General features: G+C 47.0%; 1 protein-coding gene across 5 annotated transcripts in view; it reads right to left on the bottom strand.

Moving 5' to 3' along the window:
• The window catches only part of LOC140719436 (interferon regulatory factor 3-like), a 67840-nt gene extending 50360 nt beyond the window's left edge, over positions 1–17480 (bottom strand). For 3 of the 5 annotated variants that reach the window (XM_073034111.1, XM_073034110.1, XM_073034107.1), the window contains exons 1-3: positions 17275–17407; positions 12395–12560; positions 4371–4542 (exon numbers count right to left, since the gene is read on the bottom strand). In XM_073034111.1, coding sequence (XP_072890212.1) covers positions 4371–4542; positions 12395–12559 — 337 coding nt within the window. In that variant the 5' untranslated portion in view covers position 12560; positions 17275–17407. Of the gene's footprint in view, positions 1–4370; positions 4543–12394; positions 12561–15766; positions 15953–17274 lie in introns of all 5 variants that reach the window. The other 2 variants (XM_073034109.1, XM_073034108.1) reach the window with 2 other exon arrangements.
• Between the last annotated feature and the right edge of the window lie 519 nt (positions 17481–17999).

Here is a 17999-nt window from a genome sequence, read left to right as displayed (position 1 = left end):
GGAACCTGTGCCTGAAGGACAAAGGGGGAACACACACAAAATGCTGGAGGAACTCAGCAGGCTAGGCAGCATCTAGGAAAAGAGTAGTTGACGTTTCAGGCCGAAACCCTTCGGCAGGACCCCAAAACGTTGGCAGCACTCTTTTCCGAGATGCATTCTGCGTGTGTGCTGTTGGGATGTCCAGCATCTACAGATTTTCTCCTTTCAGACAAAGGGGGGAGGCCTTTCACAGACTGCCGCAACAAAACGGTCCCCTGCTTGATCTACGTAGGTGTGAGTTTGTCTGCAGCTCAGCGAGGGAGCGTGCGCCTGCATGATTCTGCCTGCATTGCGTGCGTTAGCTGAAGGTTTGCAAGGGTCTCCAAGCGTCGACGCATTTAAGACGCAGCTCAGAGTGCTGACGTTACCTGCAATCTTTGCACTCCAGTCTGCAACGCCCCATTTTCCTTCAGATCGCATTCCCAGAGTCCGTCCACCAGCTGCAACTGAGCTTAAACCTCGAAAGCCTCTTGGTACCACACCCCAGTGCATTCTATCCACTGCCTTGGGTGGGGCTTAATTCACTGGGATGACCAGTAATATAATGGTCACTCCGTGTCCACTCCCCTCCCTCAGCAGACCACAGGCACTGCGGACATGGTCATCTATCAGCTAGAGCCCTGGCACACAATCTCCATGGCTTTAGAACCTGCACTGTACGCCTGACTGGGAAACAAAACTGTACCGACATACTCGGACCCCAATCGAAAACTGTGAGCCCAATGGCCTAGCAGTCAGACATTTTAACGTGGCTATAAGGTCTGAAAGAAGAGAGTTTATTCCTCTCCATCGATGCTGCCTAACCTGCTAAGTTTCTCCAGCATTTTGTGTGTAGAGATTTTTCTTTGATTCTCTCTTTTCTTCTCAATCAATCATTACTTCTGCCGCCCTCACCTCCTCGAAGATCCTTAGTTTCCTCCTCATACACACCACACTCCTAGCAATTCCCTCTCTCTCAAACCCACTATCCCTTCTTCCCCTATCCACTGCCACTTCCTCCACAGCTCCCGCTCCATCCCTTATGTGCTACGAGTCCTCCCTCCCCATTCATCCTCTCACCCTGATGACCCACCTTCACATTCCCCTGGCCTCCGACCCCTTACTAACCTCCCCATCCCCCTCCACCCAACCGAGTCTACACACCAAGCCCACCTACCTGAATTCCTCCTGTGCTTTCCCAACCCCCTTAACGTTGTTACAGCTGGGGGTGATAATGGACACAAGCTCCCACTACCGATTTAATGCTCCCAATGACGTGCGCCTCAAACAGCCCCTGACAACCAAGTCCAGCTCCCGGCCTTCACATGCAGCTTAGCCCCAGGTGAACCGTTTCTACTGTAAGAAGGGGCAAAGGCGGGTCACCGGCATCTTAAAACCAGTCAGGGCTCATCAGCCGTGGTTGGCAGCTCGTTTAGAAGGAAAACTCTGACTCAAACCTCCACTGCCTTGTGGCTATACCCACTCACGGGGAAGGCTTCGGGAGTTAAAGCCCCTGAAGGAAAAATCCGGAGATGGAGTCCCTAAGGCAGTGCTACGTTGAGTTCAACGCTGACTGGAAACTCCTGAGACGCTACTGGTACCAAACTGTATCAGTCTCTATCGTCCTTCTGGCTTCATCAGATGTGGAAAGGGGGAGCTTGCTACATGGGCAACAGCTTGCTTTCCGAATGGTACTGCCCTGGCTTGTGTGTCTGGACAGCTGAGATGCAACACCCATGGTCAACACTGACTGACGGAGGCCTCACAGCCCCTTCCTCCCTCAACGAGGGGCAGAGTTGGCTCAAGGGCAGAATGATCGTCTCCTGCTGAGGCCTTCCAAGCCCCTCCTCCTCCATCAGGCTGCGTCTCCCCCTCTGGAGGCGGAATTCAACCGGGAACCTCGTGAAGTGATACACTTCGGAACAAACGGAGGGCACGGCAGAATCCGTGTGGACAACCGGAGACATCTTGCGGTCTATATCCACAGGTCTCTCAAAGTTGACAGAGTGGTTAAGGTGGCTTCCGTTATTCGGGGGCTGAAAGGCGGGAGGTGACACTGCAACTCTGTCAAACTCTGGTTAGACCACTGGGTATTGTGTTCTGTTCTGGTCACCGCATTATAGGGAGGATGTGGAAGCTTTCGAAAGTGTGCAGAGGAGATTTACCAGGATGCTGCCTGGACTAGAGAGCATGTCCTATGAGGATCGGTTGAGCGATCTTGGTGTTTTCTCTTTGGGAGAAAAGGAGGTGACTTGACAGAGGTGTACCAGATGATACGAGGCACAGATAGAGTGGACAGCCAGAGACTTTCACAGGAGGGGATAATTTCAAGGTGATCAGAGCAAAGTATGGGAGGTAGGGTTTTTAAACACAGAGTGCGTGAAGGCCAAGGAATGCACTGTTGGGGGTAAATATATTCGGGACATTTAAGATACTCTTCAGACACATGGATGAAAGAAAGGTGGACGGCTATGTGGGAGGGAAGAGTTAGATTGATTGTAGAGTAGGTTAAAAGGCGAACACAACATTTAGGCTGAAGGGCCTGTACTGTGCTGTAGTGTTGTATTTGCTACCCTCCACTCCATCTCCATCAGTCGTTCTACTGGGAAGTCCCTGTCGTAAGACCATAAGACACAGGAGCAAATTAGGCCATTCAGCCCATCATAGTTGATCAATTATACCTCTCGATCACATTCCCCTGCCTTCTCCCCACAACCAATCAACCTCCGCTTTAAATGTACCCAAAGACCAGGCCTCCACAGCCATTCATAGCAGTGAACTGTACAGATTCCCCACCCTCCAGCTAAAGAAATTCCTCCTCATCTCGGTTCCATAGGGGCGTCCTTCTATTCTGAGGCCATGCCCTCTGGTTCTAGTCTCACCCAGAACAGGAAACGTCCTCTCCATGTCCACTCTACCCAGACCTTTCAACATCCGATAAGTTTCAATAAGATTCACCCCGCCACCCCCATTCTTCTCCAGTAAGCCCAGGACCAAAGCCGTCAAACACACCTCGTACATTAACCGTGAACCTCCTCTGGACCCTCTCCAATGCCAGCACATCCTTTCTTAGATACGGGGCCCACAACTGCTCATTGTCCTCTTCAAGCTTCTCTCTAGTCATTCATGACAGAATGAGATTTGACCACAAGAATCGCGTGGGATCTCTGCAGTCTGTGAGAGTGGGAGATCTAAAGTCAGACAAAATGCTAAATCAAAGCCCTTTATGCTCCATCAGACAGATGTCAGAGGTCACACTCCTTACAGATTAATGTGCTACACTCAGTGGCCACTTTATTAGGTGCACCTGCTCGTTAATGCAAATATCTAATCAACCAATCGCTTGGCAGCAACTCTACGCATAAGAGCACGCGGACACGGTCAAGAGGTTCAGCTGTTGTTCAGACCAAACATCAGAACGGGGAAGAAATGTGATCCAAGTGACTTCGTGCAATGGTTGTTGGTGCCAGATGGGGTGGTTTGAGTATTTCAGAAACTGCTGATCTACTGGGGTTTTCACACACACAACAGTCTCTAGAGTTTACAGAGAATGGTGCGAAAAACAAATGAAACATCCAGCAAGCAGCTCTAAGGGCAAAAATGCCTTGTTAATGAGGGAGATCAGAGGAGAATGGCAAGACAGCGAGGCAATAGTAACTCAAATAACCACACATTACAATGGTGTGCTGAAGAGCACCTGATGTCAAAACTTGAAGTGGGTGGGCTACAGCAGAAGACTACGAACATACAGTCAGTGGCCACTTGATTTGGTACTGGTGGTACCTAATAAAGTACCCAGAGAGCATGATCACAGTAACCTTTAAGGGAACTGACTGCCCATCTTCCATATGGGTCACCGCCAGGTTAGAGCAGACAGCTGGCATCCCAAACAAGTCAGAAAGGCAGACTGAGTTACCAGCAAATCCATCCCGCTTGTCACTCAAACGCTCCATCGCACGTACAGATTTTTACATACGTTGGACGCTTGTAACTTGGGGAGGGCCTATTGTGTTTCTTGGATTTACTGTGACTGCGCGAAAGAAAGTGAATCTTGGGTTGTACGTGGTGACATAAATGTTATTGTTCCTTTTCGCGTTTGTGGGCGCATCGGGCGGCACCTCTGCCGTTTCCGACGCACTTGACTATTTTTCATGGGGCCGAGTTGCTAACTCGACGCTCAGCCCAGCACCGATGGAAAGCGCGCAAGCAAGGAGCCGGCCGGATTCGAACCCGGGACCCCTTGCCTCGCAGTCCGGTGCGGATGCCACCACACCACCGACCGGCATTGACTTCTACGTGCTTTGATAATAAATTTACTTTGAACTTTGGTATCACAGACTGATGTTACTCACCGGAGTTATGGATCTCGTAGATCAAATGAGGGTCGAGGGGGTCACTCCTGTTGTCCTGCACTCTGCGGAAATGCTTCTTTCGTGCTAAAGCACTTCGGAAGTTTCTCTTCCACACGGGAGGATTTGGAACATCAACTCCTGCTCTGTACCGGCCGCTGGCTATTGCCCAAGCCTGCAAAGTGTACAAAAACACGTTAACGTCTGCCCTGGTGTAATTACACTCTGTGGCTACTTTATTAGACACCTCCTGTACCCAATAAAGTGGCCACAGACTGCATGTTCATGGTCTTCTGCTGCTGTAGCCCATCCACTTCAAGGTTTGACGTGCTGTGCATTCAGAGATGTTCCTCTGCACACCACTGTTGTAACGGGTGGTTATCTGAGTTACTGTCACCTTCCTGTCAGCTTGAACCACACTGGCCATTCTCCTCTAACCTCACAGGGCATTAACAAGGCCCACAGAATTGCCACTCAAGGGATGGTTTTTGTTTCTCACACCATTCTCTGTAAACTCTGGAGGCTGGTAGGTGTGAAAATCCCAAGAGCTGAGCAGTTTCTGAGATACTCAAACCACTCCATCTGGCACCAACAATTATTCTTTGGTCAAAATCACTTAGATCACATTTATTCCCCATTCTGATGTTTGGTTTGAATTAACAACTGAACCTCTTGACCACGTCTGCATGCTTTTATGCATTGAGTTGCTGCCACGATTGGCTGATTAGATATTTGCATTAACGAGCAGGTGTACCTAATAAAGTTGCCTCTGTGTGTATATATGATTACACTGCAATTAAACTGTTACATACAGCATATGCGGAGCAAGAACGACAACACAGTGCGATTAAACATTTTTGCTGAATCATACTAGTAACTGTACACACTGGTCAATTTACCTGCACGAGTGACAAACTGGACCCGCCACAACGGAAATATACACACTTGAAAAACCCACGAAAAGAGAGATGTAGAAGATCCGTGCGTAGTAGACCCAATCGTTTTACCGCGCAATCGGCCACACTTGCAAGAGGACCACAACCTTGTCGTAGGGTTTGGAGGCTTGCGTGCCTCAATGACCCGGAGAGCTATGTTGGCTGGAGTCAGGGCTTTAAGCTTTGGCTCTTGGTCGGGTCACCCACGCCAAAAAGGTCAAAGGGGAGAGGCCAGACTAAGAGTGGTCCGCCGGTCCTCCAGGTTCAGGGCTTCAATCAGGACTAACAACCCTGACTGGTAAAACAAAATTGTTACGGAAACAGCAAAGAAGATTCCTTCTATATCTGAGTGTGACGGTATTCCTGAGTCTCCACCTGGGACTTACATGACTAACAGTAGAGTAGTAAAAACCAAGAGGGGGATTCTTACACAATGAAGGAAGCCCCGAACACCGCCACAGGTGGAGGATCTTCATTGCTGTCCTAAATGCCAGTGGCGTAACGGGCAGTAACTAACAATCGGCTTCAAGCATAATTACCTCAGTCTCACAATCAATTCGATACGGGTCATAAACGTCTACAACAATGCATTGTGTTTTCTTAAAATGAAGTAACGTTACCTCCCAATATTAAGTCAAACAAAATCTTCTTAAAATATTACAAAAAGAGAAAATGTGCATCTAGAATGCAGAGAAACTGTTGGAAATCTTAACAAAAAGCGCATTGATTTAAAATCCCAAGCTGTTGGAGGGAGCGTGTTAGCATGTTTATCAGAGAAATCTGAAAAAAAATACTCAACCTGTCAGGCAGCATCTGTAGAGACTGAAGCAAAGTTAATGAAATTCCCCTTATTCTCCTTCCCTCAAACAGAATGTGTTTATTTATTTACTTAGAGACACAGCATGGAATATACCCTTCCAACCTACCGAGACATACCACCCAACCACCCACCAATTTAACCATAGCTGTTGGAATCAGTTGTCTTTATTTGTTTTTAATATTAGTTGAATTAATGCAAGACTAAAATCGTAGCTTTTATTTTGGTATTTTTAACAAACTTGGATACTTTCAGAATAAATGGTTTTGTGTCCCCTTACCAGCAGAAATGTGGTTTACCAGTTACATTATCGTTTCATTTTTCATTGGCTGTCAGCACATGAAATGCCTGTGCATTTCGATTGGTCCCTCCTAAACTCAGGAATTCGTGTGATCTCGAGTATAAAAGTGCCAGTTTTTGCAAAAGCCTATCTTTGCTCCTTGGTTTCTCACTTGGTTTCACACGCTCTGCCTTGATTTAAACTTCAAACTAAACGATCACAAAGCAGCAAAGTTTCCTCTTATTCTTAGATTTGGGGATCCCACTGCAGCCTAATCACAGGGCAATTTACAATGACCTACAAATTCACCTACAAGGTGAATTTAGGGAGTTAGGAGATAAACTAAAAAGTAGGAACAAGGAAATTTATATTAGGCAAGAAACGGTGTTGGATAGACTGTTGAGTCTGAAGGCTGATAAGTCCCCGGGACCTGATGGTCTGCATCCCAGGGTACTTAAAGAGGTGGCTCTAGAAATCGTGGACGCATTGGTAATCATTTTCCAATGTTCTATAGATTCAGGAACAGTTCCTGCTGATTGGAGGGTGGCTAATGTTGTCCCTTCTGAAAGCCTTTCAAGAAAGGAGGGAGAGAGAAAACAGGGAATTATAGACCAGTAGGCCTGACGTCAGTGGTGGGAAAGATGCTGGAGTCAATTATAAAAGAGGAAATTACGACACATTTGGATAGCAGTAGAAGGATCAGTCCGAGTCAGCATGGATTTATGAAGGGAAAATCATGCTTGACTAATCTTCTGGAGTTTTTTGAGGATGTAACTATGAAAATGGACAAGGGAGAGCCAGTGGATGTAGTGTACCTGGACTTCCAGAAAGCTTTTGATAAAGTCCCACATAGGAGATTAGTGGGCAAAATTAGGGCACATGGTATTGGGGGCAAAGTACTGACATGGATTGAAAATTGGCTGGCTGACAGGAAACAAAGAGTAGCGATTAACGGGTCCCTTTCGGAATGACAGGCTGTGACCAGTGGGGTACCACAAGGTCGGTGCTGGGACCGCAGCTGTTTACAATATACATTAATGATTTAGATGAAGGGATTAAAAGTAACATTAACAAATTTGCTGATGACACAAAGCTGGGTGGCAGTGTGAAATGTCAGGAGGATGTTATGAGAATGCAGGGTGACTTGGACAGGTTGGGTGAGTGGGCAAATGTATGGCAGATGCAGTTTAATGTGGATAAATGTGAGGTTATCCACTTTGGTGGCAAGAACAGGAAGGCAGATTACTATCTAAATGGAGTCAAGTTAGGAAAAGGGGAAGTACAACGAGATCTAGGTGTTCTTGTACATCAGTCAATGAAAGCAAGCATGCAGGTACAGCAGGCAATGAAGAAAGCTAATGGCATGCTGGCCTTTATAACAAGAGGAATTGAGTATAGGAGTAAAGAGGTCCTTCTGCAGATGTACAGGGCCCTGGTGAGACCCCACCTGGAGTATTGTGTGCAGTTTTGGTCTCCAAATTTGAGGAAGGACATTCTTGCTATTGAGGGAGTGCAGCGTAGGTTCACAAGGTTAATTCCCGGAATGGTGGGACTGTCATATTGGTTGGAGTGACTGGGCTTGTATACACTGGAATTTAGAAGGATGAGAAGGGATCTGATTGAAACATATAAGATTATTAAGGGATTGGACACGCTGGAGGCAGGAAGCATGTTCCCGCTGATGGGTGAGTCCAGAACTAGAGGCCACAGTTTAAGAATAAGGGGTAGGCCATTTAGAACAGATATGCGGAAAAACTTTTTCACCCAGAGAGTGGTGGATATGTGGAATGCTCTGCCCCAGAAGGCAGTGGAGGCCAAGTCTCTGGATGCATTCAAGAGAGTTAGATAGAGCTCTTATAGATAGCGGGGTCAAGGGATATGGGGAGAGGGCAGGAACAGGGTACTGATTGTATATGATCAGCCATGATCACAGTGAATGGCGGTGCTGGCTAGAAGGGCCGAATGGCCTACTCCTGCACCTACTGTCTATTGTAGGACCACAAAGGTAATAATCTCTGGATTACTACCAGTGCCACGTGCTAGTTAGAGTAGAAATAGGAGGATATTTCAGATGAATACGTGGCTTGAAAAATGGTGCAAGGGGGAGGGATTCAAATTTCTGGGGCATTGGAACCAGTTCTGGGGGAGGTGACGGTCTGCACCTACCTGGGCTGGAATGGAACCAATGCCCTCGGGGGAGCGTTTGCTACTGTTGTTCAGGAGGCTTTAAACTAATGTGGCAGGGGGATGGGAACAAGTGCAGAGAGACAGAGGGGTGTAAAATGAGGGTAGAAGCAAAAAGTAGTAAGGTGGAAAGTAAAAGTGGCAGGCAGGCAAATCCAGGGCAAAAAGCAAAAAGAGCCACTTTTCAACATAATTGTATAAGGGCTAAGAGTGTTGTAAACACAAGCCTGAAGGCTTTGTGTGTCAATGTGAGGAGCATTCGTAAAAAGGTAGATGAATTGAATGTGCAGATAGTTATTAATGAATATGATATAGTTGGGATCACAGAGACATGGCTCCAGGGTGACCAAGGATGGGAGCTCAACATCCAGGGATATTCAATATTCAGGAGGGATAGACAGGAAAGAAAAGGAGGTGGGGTAGCATTGCTGGTTAGAGAGGAGATTAACACAATAGAAAGGAAGGACATTAGCCTGGAGGATGTGGAATCGATATGGGTAGAGCTGAATAACACTAAGGGGCAGAAAACGCTGGTGGGAGTTGTGTACAAGCCACCTAACAGTAGTAGTGAGGTTGGGGATGGCATTAAACAGGAAATTAGAAATGCGTGCAATAAAGGAACAGTAGTTATAATGGGTGACTTCAATCTACATATAGATTGGGTGAACCAAATTGGTAAGGGTACTGAGTAAGAGGATTTCTTGGAATGTATGTGGGATGGTTTTCTGAACCAACATGTCGAGGAACCAACTAGAGAGCAGGCCATTCTAGATTGGGTATTGAGCAATCAGGAAGGGTTAGTTAGCAATCTTGTCGTGCGAGGCCCCTTGGGTAAGAGTGACCATAATATGGTGGAATTCTTCATTAAGATGGAGAGTGACATAGTTAATTCAGAAACAAAGGTTCTGAACTTAAAGAAGGGTAACTTTGAAGGTATGAGACGTGAATTAGCTAAGATAGACTGGCAAATGATACTTAAAGGGTTGACGGTGGATATGCAATGGCAAGCATTTGAAGATCGCATGGATGAACTACAACAATTGTTCATCCCAGTTTGGCAAAAGAATAAACCAGGGAAGGTAGTGCACCCGTGGCTGACAAGGGAAATTAGGGATAGTATCAAGTTCAAAGAAGAAACATATAAATTAGCAAAAAAAAGTGGCACACCTGAGGACTGGGAGAAATTCAGAGACCAGCAGAGGAGGACAAAGGGCTTAATTAGGAAAGGGAAAAAAGATTATGAGAGAAAGCTGGCAGGGAACATAAAAACTTTTATAAAAGCTTTTATAGATACGTGAAAAGAAAAAGATTGGTCAAGACAAATGTAGGTCCTTTACAGTCAGAAACAGGTGAATTGATCATAGGGAACAAAGACATGGCAGACCAATTGAATAACTACTTTGGTTCTGTCTTCACTAAGGAGGACATAAATAATCTTCTGGAAATAGTAAGGGACCGAGGGTCTAGTGAGATGGAGGAACTGAGGAAAATACATGTTAGTAGGGAAGTGGTGTTAGGTAAATTGAAGGGATTAAAGGCAGATAAATCCCCAGGGCCAGATGGTCTGCATCCCAAAGTGCTTAAGGAAGTAGCCCAAGAAATAGTGGATGCATTAGTGATAATTTTTCAAAACTCCTTAGATTCTGGATTAGTTCCTGAGGATTGGAGGGTGGCTAATGTAAGCCCACTTTTTAAAAAAGGAGGGTGAGAGAAACCGGGGAATTATAGACCGGTTAGTCTGACATCGGTGGTGGGGAAAATGCTAGAGTCGGTTATCAAAGATGTGATAACAGCACATTTGGAAAGAGGTGAAATCATTGGACAAAGTCAGCATGGATTTGTGAAAGGAAAATCATGTCTGACGAAAAATCTTATAGAATTTTTTGAAGATGTAACTAGTAGAGTGGATAGGGGTCAGCCAGTGGATGTGGTATATTTGGATTTTCAAAAGGCTTTTGACAAGGTCCCACACAGGAGATTAGTGTGCAAACTTAAAGCATACGGTATTGGGGGTATGGTATTGATGTGGATAGAGAATTGGTTGGCAGACAGGAAGCAAAGAGTGGGAGTAAACGGGACCTTTTCAGAATGGCAGGCAGTGACTAGTGGGGTACCGCAAGGCTCAGTGCTGGGACCCCAGTTGTTTACAATATATATTAATGATTTAGACGAGGGAATTAAATGCAGCATCTCCAAGTTTGTGGATGACACGAAGCTGGGCAGCGGTGTTAGCTGTGAGGAGGATGCTAAGAGGATGCAGGGTGACTTGGATAGGTTAGGTGAGTGGGCAAATTCATGCCAGATGCAATTTAATGTGGATAAATGTGAGGTTATCCACTTTGGTTGCAAGAACAGGAAAACAGATTATTATCTGAACGGTGGCCGATTAGGAAAAGGGGAGATGCAACGAGACCTGGGTGTCATTGTACACCAGTCATTGAAGGTGGGCATGCAGGTACAGCAGGCGGTGAAAAAGGCAAATGGTATGTTGGCATTCATAGCAAAAGGATTTGAGTACAGGAGCAGGGAGGTTCTACTGCAGTTGTACAAGGCCTTGGTGAGACCGCACCTAGAATATTGTGTGCAGTTTTGGTCCCCTAATCTGAGGAAAGACATTCTTGCCATAGAGAGAGTACAGAGAAGGTTCACCAGATTGATTCCTGGGATGGCAGGACTTTCATATGAAGAAAGACTGGATCGACTAGGCTTATACTCGCTGGAATTTAGAAGATTGAGGGGGGATCTTATTGAAACTTATAAAATTCTAAAGGGATTGGGCAGGCTAGATGCAGGAAGATTGTTTCCGATGTTGGGGAAGTCCAGAACGAGGGGTCACAGTTTTAAGGATAAAGGGGAAGCCTTTTAGGACCGAGATGAGGAGAAACTTCTTCACACAGAGAGTGGTGAATCTGTGGAATTCTCTGCCACAAGAAACAGTTGAGGCCGGTTCATTGGCTACATTTAAGAGGAAGTTGGATATGGCCCTTGTGGCTAAAGGGATCAGGGGGTACGGAGAGAAAGCAGGTACAGGGTGCTGAGTTGGATGATCAGCCATGATCATACTGAATGGCGGTGTAGGCTCGAATGGCCGAATGGCCTACTCCTGCACCTATTTTCTATGTTTCTATGACCAATTAACCTACTAACCGGTACGGGGGTGGGGAGGAGACTGGAGCACACAAAAAAACACACACACACACACACACACGGGAAGAACATACAAACTTTCTGACAGAGGACGCTGGGATCGAACTCTGAGCTCCCACTCTGCATGCTGTAATAGCATCGTACTAACCACTGTGCTACCATGAAGCCCACTGTATATTGATTGATGAGGATATTTCTAATATCCTCACTCAGAAGAAAGATCACTGAGCTGAGTCAGATCCATCAAGGGTACCAGCCTCTGTAGAATCCAAGACATCGAGGAGCGGTGCTTCAGAAAGGACACCCACCACCCAGGACATGTCTTGCTCTCAGGAACGAGGTACAGGAGCCCGAAGGCACACACTCAGCGATGTAGAAACAGCTTTTTCCCCTCTGCTAACTGATTTCTGAACGGACATTGAACCCATTAACATAACCTCACCACTTTCTTTTAAATTTCTGTTTCTGCACCATTTATTTTAACTATTTAATATGCACATATATTGTTACTGTAAATCAGGTTTTTCCTATATTTATCATCTATTGCATTGTACTGCTGCCAGAAAGTCAACAATTTCACAATACATGCCTGTATTCAACCTGATTCTGAAATACTCTTTGCCTCTCCGCAGATGCTGCCCGACTGTTTTTGCTTTAGCGTTACCTCAAATATCTTGACATCATCCGAGGAAATGTTCTGTCTCAAGCAGTGTTTCCAAGGAATCCTGAACTGCCTCTTCTCTTTATTCACCCAGCAGAGGCCAGGATACTGGCCGCTGTCTACTTGTGTGATGAGCCACGGACACAGCAACGGCTTCTGGGAACTCATCCTGATGGGAAGAGAGTGAAAATAATGGAGGCGGGGGTCAGAAAGACGTTAAGAATATAAAGGAGTGTGAGCACACGCCCTTGTCACCTTGTCCGCCCTCTTCTACAATTCAACATTTCCCTTGTTAAATCAGATTGGGCCTGTTTCTCCTGGAATCTCACTTTCTAATTGGGATTGAAATTGAACCACTTTTACTGACAAGAGAAGGGGCAAAGGTGGGTTACTGGTGCCTTAAAACCAGTCGCTTTGGGGAAATGGGACTTGTCCGCTGTGGTTGGCAGCTCATCCAGAAGGAAAACTCTGATCTCAAACCTCAGCTGCCTTGTGGCAATATCCACTCACAGGGAAGGCTTTGGGAGTAAACCCTGAGGAAAGACCCAGAGCTGAAGCCCCCAAGGCAGTCCTACATCGAGTTCAACACTGACCTCCTGCCAAACTGTAAGGGTCTCTGCCCTTCCTTTGGATTTACCACGCGCGTGGAGAGGGGGAGCCTGTTGCACAGGAAACAGCCTGCTCTCCATATTGTACTGCCCTGCCCTGCGCATCATGTTGACCCCCAACCACACAGGGTATCAGAAACAAGAAAAATATCTGCAAATGCAGAAAACCCAAGCAATGCTGAAGGAACTCAGCAGGCCAGACAGCTTCTATGGAAAAGAGTACAGTCGACGTTTCAGGCCGAGATCCTTCAGCAGGCCGTCATAAACTGGGATCGATTCCTGCTGAGGTCAATGGACCAACTATCCGAATGGACTCTGGTTAATTGGGACACGTCGGGACCAGAACATTTTGATCCAATTAGCCAAAGTTTCATGGAAATTGTTAGAGGAATAAAAAAAGACAAACTATTGCTTAACTGAGAAACAGATTAGGCTTTTAAATAAAATACTGGACAAATTAAAAGACTATCAAATGACTACAGTACTATAAAACTGTGTATTCATTCCTAACAACACACACAAAATGCTGGTGGAACGCAGCAGGCCAGGCAGCATCTATAGGAAGAAGCACTGTCGATGTTTTGGGCCGAGACCCTTCGTCAGGACTAACTGAAAGAAAATATAGTAAGAGATTTGAAAGTAGGAGGCTATCTTTTCTTTCAGTTAGTCCTGACGAAGGGTCTCGGCCCGAAACGTCGACAGTGCTTCTTCCTATAGATGCTGCCTGGCCTGCTGCGTTCCACCAGCATTTTGTGTGTGTTGCTTGAATTTCCAGTATCTGCAGATTTCCTCGTGTTTGCATTTTTAAATTCGTTCCTAATAGTTGTTGACAGAGGAATTCATCTGGCACGTACACACTGCCATGTTGTTTTTATTGACTGTAAATGAACAAAATCAAAGCAGACACCGAGAGCAGATAAAATAGCTTTGTTGCCTCCCTAAATTACGTCAAAATAAAGAAAGCAAAATGATGAAAAATCACAGCTTTTTGAATCGACATCTGTCGGCCCAAATGGATAACACAGGCATACGCAATTGACATTATCTAAAAACTGCTCACTCTGTAGTGTGTAATGGCCACACGAGTGACACTAGTTAGAAACTGTTTAGTAACAGTCTCCTGTCCCAATTAAGCGGCATTGTGTCCCAAATAAACAAAGGGAATCTCGGCGATTTTCTCAATTAGTTTTCCGGTAAGTTCTGTAACACATTGCTCAAAGAAACAATCTCTGATGCAATCACAAAGGAGACACACCAGAAGACAGAGAAGCAGAATCAGGCCACTCAGCCCATCAAGTCTGCTCTATCATTCAATCATATCTGATTTTCCCTCTCATTGGTTCAATTTAATATCAGATAATGTATACAGTATACAACCCGAATTCCTCACTCTTCACAGACATCCACAAAACAGAGACAGAAAAGCATTAGAACCCCAAAGCCTCCCTCCCTCTCTCACGCACAGAGTGCATTAAACCTCCCTCTCCCCTTTCCCCGCTTGCTTCAGCAAAGGCGTCTACAACTCTCCCACCACCCCCCCATGCAAGCAATAGCCCCCAGAGACCATGTTCTAGTCCATCCCAACAGTTGGACATCTCAACAGGCCCTCTCTCTCTCTCACTAAAGAGGGAGAGGTATCGTTCCTGCCACAGTGAGGGGGGCAGGTCAACAGCTTGCTGTTTTCATCTGCAGTATCGCTTCTTCCAGCTCTCCTGCCTTCTCCCCGTAAACTCTGACACCTTGACTAATCAAGAACTTTGTTTGGATTTTGAGGAGATTTGGTATGTCACCAAAGACTCTTGTAAATTTCTATACAGTGGAGAGCACCCTGGCTGGCCTGGTCTGGAGTCTCCAATGCACAGGACCCTAAGAGGCTGAAGAGGGCTATAGACACGGCCAGCTGCATCCCCACCAGCGAGGACACCTCAACAAGGAGGCATCTGTTATTAAAGACCCTCACCCTTCAGGACAATGAACCTCACCATTTTTTTTGCTCTCTTTTTGACCTAATTTATTTATTTTTTATATATATTTATTGTTGTAATTTAAAGTTTTTTAAATTTTTAAATTTTAAAGTTTTTTATTTTTATTAATGTATTGCAGGGGCGTATGGGGTGTCAGGGAAGGGTAGCACCTCTGGTGGGGAAACATGTCACCTCCTTTTCAGGCAGTTTGTCCACCTTTTGGTCCCCACCTGGCACTCAGCTCTCACCTGAGGCTGTTTGCATGCGACAGCGGCCACACCCCGGGCAATGGCTTCAACAAGCCAGCAAAATCAGGTGAGGGCAGCCAACAGGTCTCAAACCCTCGGTGAGATAGGGAGTTGTTCATCCCAGCATGAGAAGACAGACTCCGGCGGATTGAGCAGACGAGACCAATGGAAGGTCCAACTGTCAAGAGGGCAGTTTATGCAAGCGTCGTGGAACGCGTAGAGCACGACAAGACACAGAAAATGTCCTGGTCATCCACTGAGCCTGGACCCATCTCCAGTCGTCTTGACTCTTGTCTTGCCACTGGATCCAGATGGGAATTGGGAAGAGAGAGTGAGGCTGATGCTACACAACTCTCCCTCACTTAAATCCAAATCAAGTGCTAGTCTCGGCACCATCACAACGGTGTCGAGGTCTTCATCAACGTCAACGATGGACAAACAACAGATGTATTGCAATGTAGGGTGTCAGGGTGGAGATACATCTCTACCAAAGGAGGTGTAAGGCGCTCTTTCCCTCCGCTAGCCTGCAGATCACCCTTGGGCAAGGTGTAGTACCTGCTTTGCCTCCAGTCAGGATCACGTGAAGCTGGCAGTGGATGGCCGTATGAGCAGCTGGTGCAGATCACAAGTCCTGGTTATGCAACCACTGACACCAGGCAGACTATCTCTGAAGAGTGTTGATAACGGCTGGGGTCACCCATCTCATAAAGATGCTGCCCAGAAGGCAATGGCAAACCGCTTCTGCAGAAAAGTTTGCCAAGGACAATTGTGGTCAAAGATCATGATCGCCCATGTCACACGACACGGCACGTAATGGTGATGATTGTATTGTACAACTGCCGCAAAAACAACAAATTCCACGATGTAGGCTGGTGATATTAAACCTGATTCTAATTTGGATACCACAAATTCAATACACTTGCTAGCTTCATCTGATGCTGTGGGTGCAAATCTCCTGATGACAATTACAGTTCCCTATTATGATCTGAAAAGGTCACATTTGGGGGGAGGGGGGAGTTAAGACTCCTTTCCTGATTTCATGATCTCAACCCACATCAATATCCACAACTCAAATCACAACTCAACACCAATCTGATACTTTCTGGATTAACAGCGCTATCTTTACTCTGTCACATTTAGTCTGTTCTTTTGAAAGTGTTGAACCCAGTAACCATGAGATTACGACACAGCAATCAGGTGATTGGGGATTCAGTGCGAAGACCTTGAAGACCTTGATTTGAAGGCCCCTTTAGAGGAGAGATAGAGGTGCGCCCCTTTAGAGGAGGGACAGGGGAGCAACTGATTTGATTTTTTTTAATATAGTTTATGCTAATTGTGTCTGCACTGAATACTTGCAACCTCACCTTGTCAATCCTCCACCCCCTCAAAATCCTGGAACAATTTCCTTTCCTCTCTTCCCACCCTTCTCTAAAAGTGGAGCTTCACCCTGCCCTTCTCTCAAAAGTACCCTTCCCTTCTAAGGGCACACCTCCCTCTCTTTCAGCCCTCCTGAAAGAGGGGCACTCCCACCTCTTCCTCCTCTGAAGGGGCGCTCCCCTGTCCCTCCACTTCCTTCCTCTGAAGGGGAGCCCCCCTGTCCCTCCACTTCCTTCCGCTAAAGGGGCGCTCCCCTATCCCTCCTCTGAAGGCACGCACCTCTATCCCTTCTCTAAAAGGGCGCCCCCCTGACCCTCCACTTCCTTCCTCTGAAGGGGCGCTCCCCTGTCCCTCCACTTCCTTCCTCTGAAGGGGCGCTCCCCTGTCCCTCCTCTGAAGGGGAGCCCCCTTGTCCCTCCACTTCCTTCCGCTAAAGGGGCGCCCCCGTCCCTCCTCTAAAGGGGCGCTCCCCTATCCCTCCTCTGAAGGCGCGCACCTCTATCCCTCCTCTAAAAGGGCGCTCCCCTGACCCTCCACTTCCTTCCTCTGAAGGGGCGCTCCCCTGTCCCTCCACTTCCTTCCTCTGAAGGAGCGCTCCCCCTTCCGTCTTCCTTCAAAGGGAGCGCTCCCCACCCTCCTGCTTCACAGAGAGCCTCCCCACTCTAAAGGGGCGCTCCCTCACCTACCCTAAAGGTGGTGCCCCGGTCCGGTTCTCAGCCCGACCCCGATCACCGCCTGTAACCCAAGGAGACCCGCTGCACCGTTCGGAATTGGCCGCCACCGGACACGGGAGCCGACTCGGCGGGGACCGACCTGCCAGGGACGTCCCGGCTCGGCGCTGCGATCCACTTTCACTTCACCGGCGCCAACCGCCCGGATGTCCCGCCTTCCCTCCGACATCACTTCCGCCAGCTGGGTGTAGTTCTGTCTCCCCAAGCCTGGCCGTCTCTCTCCCCTCCACAGCACAGACACTTCAGCCATGGTGGCAGCTTCGATGGTGGAAATGCATCCCCTCAGATGCTGTATGGCGTAGGCCTCCCATTCCCACACACCCCTTGACTGTTCTGCACAGAATCATGTCCAATACAGAAACAGGCCTCTCAGCCTGTACCAAACCATTTAAACTCCCAACAACCTGCACTGGGACCAGAGATGTCCATACCCATCCAAACCTGAGATGTTGAGATCGAGCTTGCAATCACAACAAACAAGAGAAAATCTGCAGATGCTGGAAGTCCAAGCGACACACCAAGCGACAAGCATCTTTAGGGGAAAAAAGAGCACTTTGTCATTTCTGCAGGACTTGGTCTCTGTTGCTGGCAGCTCGTTCCACACTCTCACCTCTCTCTGAGTGAAGTAGTTTCCTCTCATGTTCCCCTTAAACTTTTCAACTTTCACCCTGAATCCATGA

Source organism: Hemitrygon akajei, chromosome 31 (assembly GCF_048418815.1).
Source record: "Hemitrygon akajei chromosome 31, sHemAka1.3, whole genome shotgun sequence".
NCBI lineage: Eukaryota > Metazoa > Chordata > Chondrichthyes > Myliobatiformes > Dasyatidae > Hemitrygon > Hemitrygon akajei.
This window is presented reverse-complemented; position numbering and strand designations above follow the sequence as displayed.